We start from the raw sequence: 6,274 nt of genomic DNA, 5'->3' as shown, positions 1-6,274 counted from the left end.
CGCCACAAAGGACCTGATTTTAAGAATTTTATTTCTGACAAAACACAGGGAAGAAAACAAAATCAGGCACGGAGCGAGCCAGGCGCGTCACACTCCTCTGCCTCTGATAAGTCGCAAAAGAGCACAAAACGAGTGCAAACAATTTACACAAAATAAACAGAATATAGGGAAAACACAAAGCATGGCATACCTGACAAAACACAGGGAAGAAAACAAAATCAGGCACGGAGCGAGCCAGGCGCGTCACACTCCTGCCAACACACAGGCAACCACACTTTAAAATACTAGCATCCACAGTCGCATCCACTAGTAGGCTATGCAACGGAACTGTATAGTAATATCCCTGATACCTGCAGCTGCGCTAGCTAGCTGCAGCATGGCAAACTCAATATGCAGCTGAAAACTCTAAAACTCGCGCATATTACGCACAACATCCTGACATTCACTGCTGAAAATTTCCCCATGACAATATACAACAATTTAATGGTTGATTTATTAAAACAACAAAACAGCACAATGACACACGTACCTCTGCCTCTGATAAGTCGCAAAAGAGGCAGAGTAAGGGTAACCTTGTCATTTAGGGTGCCAGCGTGGGAAAACCACACCCAGTGTCAGGAAAAAGATACAATATGTAACAATCCTTGATAAAAAAAAATCACCGTGAGAGGGGAAATTCAGGGAATCACATTGCCCCTGCTACATTTCCACAGCATTAATGTGCAGGTACATTGACTACTGTCTTACATTAACAAAGACTATACATCACAATATACTGCAACTAATATCTCTCATTCTCTGCACTGTCAGGGTCATATGTGATGCAGCACACTTGCTCACCAATGTTGAAGCCAAGTGGCCTGGCTCTGAGCATGACTCACAAATGTATTGTGAGTGTACCCTGAGCAACAGATTTGCACATGGTAAGTAAAGCTTTGTACAAATATCATTCCCTTGTCTCCCCCTTTTAACACCGTCAAAATGTATCCACTATATAATTACAGGAGAGTTTGATGGCCACCTGCTTGGTGACAGAGGGTAGCCATGCCAGCCCTCTCTGATGACCCCTTACCCTGACCCTGAGCTGGGCCCCCAACAGCGTTTCAATGTGGCCCACTGTAGGACTAGAGCCTGGGTTGAGATGACAATAGGCATGCTCAAAGCCCTGTTCCAGTGTCTACTTAACCTCAGGGTAACCCCAGAGAGGGCATGTGACATTATTGTGGCATGTGATGTTCTCCATAATATTGAGGAGCGCAACACCCTGCCGTACAAATGAACGACCCCGAGGAAGACCATCCCATCCACCCTGCAGATGACCCGGATGGAAGAGCTGTCCGAGACATAATTTCCCAGAATCATTTCACAGATTACGCTACCACCACCCCCGGGAGTCAAATAAAGACAAATCATTCACATTTCATTTGGACTTCTTTATTTCCTACAAATACAAATGCAACAATTAGTATTTTTATATTGTTCCAACAATTAATATAATTCACCTGTGACCATGCACCCACCCACTGGCGTTCCAGTAATTCAATTTCAAGATCTGCCTTTTTAATATGCCGCTCCAAGTACACTATTTCTAGGTCAGTTTTTGCCATTTTCCTGAGGAGATGCATTTTGTACAACTCCTTTACTGGTAACTGGGAAAACATAAGGATGACATTAAATTCTACACTTCTATATGCAGGATTAACCTGGCATTTACTTAACATCTCACTGTGTAAATCTGTGCTGTGGAGGTTGATGGACCCTCCTGGTAATGCCCAGTCATGCTCTGTTAAAAAGGATAAGAATGTGCAAGTTGTTTTTCCATTCATTATTTATTCTCATCACTTCAATGTATATTTCAAACTCAAAATTCCACACAAGAATGTAAAAAAACCAGTAGCTACCCCACATAATATTAAGATGTATAGCTCTGTAGGCCTTTCTGAATCCATCTCTGTGGCAGCAGACAGCATGTCTTCATCATCATCTTGTGGAGAGCATTATGTTTCAATATATTTTAAATTACTATACTTGGCAAAATCTCTGGAGTATTGAGTACTTACAACTGCAAGGGGTTCTGTTGTGGCAGGAGGCTCAACAAGACAGATGACTATCAGTGACTGTTGGGAGAAATGAAAAACCCAAAAAAGGATATATATATATATATATATATATATATATATATATATATATATATGTGTGTGTGTGTGTCTGTGTGTATGTATAATGTGTATATATAGTACACACACACATCTTATGTAAGCATTGGCTCGGATGAGCTCCCTCCAGGGATGCCTTCAGCTGCTGGTCACTCAGTGTTAGGGCTCAGGGCCAGCTCTTCTGCCTGTCAGAGGTGGTGGTGGTGGCCCTCCACCCATTTTGCGGGCCTCTGCCTTCTTTCTGTTAGCTGAATAGAACTCAAATGTTAATCTACTAAGCAGGATACTAGGTGAGAGGACATTAATGTGTGTTAAAACAGCATTCTGTTGGGGATTAAAGCTACTGCAACTTGATGTAGCCACTGAATGATATTTACATTGTTTAATATGTCAAATAAGATTAAAACAAAAGTGAGGTACAATCTGTTTGAACTATGTTTTTATATTTCATTTTCAGGTTCTGCCCAGTGCGCTTTGTGCCCATGGGATTGCACCTAAATGAGTTTTATTCAATAACATTCCACCACATTTTCACCTGTAATATTAAAAGGAAGTGTGGTTAAATGTTAAATGAATAGACTACTGCATTCAAACTTACGCATTGACTCGGGCAGCAATTCTCTCCCATGCCAATTCTCTCCTTTGCCGCTGCAGCTGTGTTGCTTTTCTTTCTGAAAATGTGCTCATACTCACCATAAGCACGTATCAGAATCTCTAACTCCACAGGTGTAAAGTAGGACGACCTTTTTTTCTTGCCGGTTGCCATGGTTAATCGTAGTATCGGAGTTCCATTGATGATGACTTTTTATAGTCGTCATGCACGCGCTTAACTCAGAGTGAACATTGATTGAACTAACTCAGATCAACTGTTCTGGAACCGAAAACTCGAGAGTTTCCCATCTCAGGGTTCATCAACTCAGAGTTCAGGGTTAGGCTCAGAGTTTGTTAAACCTGCTTTCTGCGGGGTATTCCAGCTGTGCTGGAGCAGGGAGGGATCTAAAACATGCAGGACAATGGGTCCTCCAGGAGAGGTTTGGGAAACGTTGATCAAATGAACCACTCATAGTTCTCCATAATTATCTTGCTATCTTGAGAAAACAAGCTTTGTTATCTTGAGATAACAGCATTAAAAAAATTATTGCAAGCACGGCCTTTCTCATAAATGGCACAAATCTCATAGATGACCGATTTTGATCTCAAAATGACGAATTTCGCCTAAAGGTGAGGAGTTCGCATCTTTCCACTGTGTCTATTTCCTTTAAGGTTAACCGTGAGAAAATGCTTTATAACATTTTTTGCAAATTAACATTAGCCCGTGTTTACAGTAATATGGGCTAAAAAAATATAAATGTCCTGGGTTACTGATTTAAGTTATGGGCATAACACTTTAATTTGAACCCTCTCACAATACCAAGCTAGGTGTACATTTACAGCCAGTAATAATAAACTCCATTTTTATGAGGAAATTTACACCTTTTTTGAATTAGAGATATTAAATATCTAATGCCACTAAATCTCTAAATATTATTAATTAAAATACCAAAATTGAATTTTACACATGCTGTACTTCCAAATATGTTGTATGAAAAAAGTACAAATTACAATTCCTAATGAATGGGGAAAAGATATAGGCCAAAGATATCTCTGGATAAAAGCAATAAAAGCAGACAACTGTTCAAACACTTAACAACTGACACAAAAATCTAAATAATGAAACCACTTTATTGATAGCAGGGACAACAAAAAAAATCACAAAGAATCAACCTGAACCTGCTGCACAGCATGGTGAGGAAAGGACTGAGGTTGTGCAAGTCAGTTGGTCAGACTGTCCATGAGCTTGAGTGTGGAGTGGATCCATGTCAAAACATGGTGTCCTTTTCCTGTCTCAGTCTGTTGGTCAGACCTTTCCTACAGCCCGGCCCTGGGCCCGCTGGTACTCCTGCTGCAGGCTGGCCAGAACCTCGCGGTGCTGATCTGACTTGCGCTCCATCTCTTTCAATAATGTCTCATAGCGCTGGCTGTGGAGAGAACAAGTCAAAAATGTCAAGGCCTGAATGTAAGAAGCCTTTGGTCCACTTCCAAATGAAAACAGCAGGTGTACAGTCTCAGTCTCCCACTGCTCACAATCACAACTAATGGTCACATTTCTACCCAGCTGTGTCAAACGTATGGCTGGACTCTAGTGTATGCACACAACAGCCATATACAGCATTACATTAGCATATGCTCCTATCCAGAGTGACTTTCAATTTTATATATTTATATCCCTTGGATTATTTACCAAAGAATTTGTGGGTTAAGTACACTGCCCAAGGACAAAACAGCAGCACCCCAGCAGGGAATCAAACCAGCAACCTTTTAATCTTTCAGTTACAAGCCCTGCTCCTTACCACTATCCCACACTGCTAAACAGCTAATAGCAACTAACAAAAAAATCATTAACATCCCCTTATGGACTCTATCAACCTGCAAATTTTCCACATGGCTGCTTGGCTGCAAATCAGCAGACAGCCCTTGAGAGCATAGCTGTCTCAAAGAACCACAGATTTTTCCCAACAAACTAGGAGAGACTGAAGGATCACAAAACAGGGAAAAAAACTCTGGCCTACTGTCATCCTAGCTTCTTTCATTTGCCATACAAACCTTCCATCTTTCTCTCTGCCTGCATACACTCCTGCACCACTCTCCACTCAAACTCACATTTCGCCGTTTATGTACTCCAGCCTCTTGGCTACTGTCGCTTTCGCTTCATCCAGGTCCTGCTTCACCAAAACTGGTCCAATCAGCTTGTACACTGTGTTCTGACCATCTAGCAGGTCCAGCTCCTTGGAAAGAGTCAAAATGTTTAGATTCCAGATCTAGAGATCTGCAAAGTATGGTCTCATATACCTGCCCACTGGCACATGACTGTCAAAGATTCACAGGTTCGGAGAAATCAAACTGACTGCAGAAGTTACATTGACACAAACCAATCACCCACCGACTGTGCAAGGCAGTCCCTTCAATACTTCGTCATACAAGTCAGTTATACGGTGCGCTTACCTCTTTGACAATATTATTCTCCGTTAACTGGGCCTCCAGTTTCTGCCTGGCCGACATGCTTTTGCTGACGTCTGTAAGGAATACAACAAGGTTTAGCATTTCGTGCTCACACTAGCAAATGAACAGATGTGCGTGGCACTGAATGCCATGGAGGAAAACAGTCTGCATTCACTGCATTCTCACAGACAACTCAAGGACCTCCAACGTCACTAACGATGCTGCGTTGGACTGTTTTAAAACACTAACGTTTTAGTTGCAGTTTCTAGAGGAATACTGCTATATGGCTACGATTAACAGTCACATGGGTTGTTAGCTAACTAACTAATACTGTACTATGGCGTACACATTCTAACAAGAGGCTTAGCGTAACTTCACTTAGCAATATTAGTTAGATAGATAAAAAGCGGGTGGTATTGATGCTAGGCTGTAATGAAACTGGCAAATCAATGTTCGTAACACTATTTAGCTAGCTGCCATTAAATTTCAGCTGTTAGGTTAGCGAGTTAGGTCGCTATAGATTCAAATATGCATTGGGCTGCGCTACGCATACAGAAAGCATGTACCTACCTTTCTGCATCTGCTGGTATTTTTCCAGTTCTGATTGTAATTTCTTCTGAATCGCTTCTGCCATTACGTCGTTCACACGTTTCGCTTTTAGCTCTTGGTATTTGAAAATGTTAAGAGAACCTGCGAATTGTAGACCGTCCCAACGTTAAAATTTACTTGACGGACAGAGGAAAAACCTTCCGCTGGTTACAGGAAATACGAATGATCGAACCGGACATGACTTTTTTGTCGCGCTATCAAAGGCGTCAGTTTTTTGCAGGTTGTGTGAGGCTTCCATGATCATAGTACCTTGTGTATCAGCAAGTACAATCGGTAATAAATAAATAAATAAATCGTGTACTAAATTGAATTGTTTTATCAATACACCAATTTGTGGATATGCGCAACATTTACTGAGGAAAAACAAACCATGCGTAGGTACTTGTTCGTTTAAATCCACCGTGTAGGGACAGAGCGCAGCGCGTCATTGGAGGGAAAACCTTGTGGGGGAAAACATTCCGCGAAGTTGA

The 6,274-nt window shown here is 41.5% G+C and overlaps 1 protein-coding gene and 1 long non-coding RNA gene across 2 annotated transcripts; both read right to left on the bottom strand.

Moving 5' to 3' along the window:
* LOC118790576 lies at positions 1-637 on the bottom strand. Its single transcript, XR_005005504.1, has 3 exons — positions 530-637; positions 191-251; positions 1-34 (listed from the first exon to the last, which is right to left on the bottom strand). It is a non-coding gene; the product is annotated as an uncharacterized LOC118790576 (long non-coding RNA).
* A 3,221-nt stretch (positions 638-3,858) lies between these two features.
* Positions 3,859-5,941, bottom strand: pfdn6 (prefoldin subunit 6). The gene is made up of 4 exons (XM_036548954.1): positions 5,766-5,941; positions 5,199-5,269; positions 4,857-4,981; positions 3,859-4,174 (listed from the first exon to the last, which is right to left on the bottom strand). The coding sequence occupies exons 1-4, from the start codon at positions 5,827-5,829 to the stop codon at positions 4,054-4,056; spliced, it is 381 nt and encodes a 126-aa protein (XP_036404847.1). The 5' UTR covers positions 5,830-5,941; the 3' UTR covers positions 3,859-4,053.
* Between the last annotated feature and the right edge of the window lie 333 nt (positions 5,942-6,274).

This window comes from Megalops cyprinoides, chromosome 16 (genome assembly GCF_013368585.1).
Source record: "Megalops cyprinoides isolate fMegCyp1 chromosome 16, fMegCyp1.pri, whole genome shotgun sequence".
Taxonomy (NCBI): domain Eukaryota; kingdom Metazoa; phylum Chordata; class Actinopteri; order Elopiformes; family Megalopidae; genus Megalops; species Megalops cyprinoides.
Note: the sequence above shows the minus strand (reverse complement) of the source record. Positions and strands in the feature narration are given on the sequence as shown.

Excerpts from the sequence above, each read along its gene's own strand:
- pfdn6 (XM_036548954.1), bottom strand. The coding sequence starts at position 5,829 with ATGGCAGAAGCGATTCAGAAGAAATTACAATCAGAACTGGAAAAATAC. Across the intron at positions 5,270-5,765 it reads ATACCAGCAGATGCAGAAAG|ACGTCAGCAAAAGCATGTCG; the intron begins GTAGGTACATGC and ends TATTCCTTACAG. Across the intron at positions 4,982-5,198 it reads AGAATAATATTGTCAAAGAG|GAGCTGGACCTGCTAGATGG; the intron begins GTAAGCGCACCG and ends ACTCTTTCCAAG.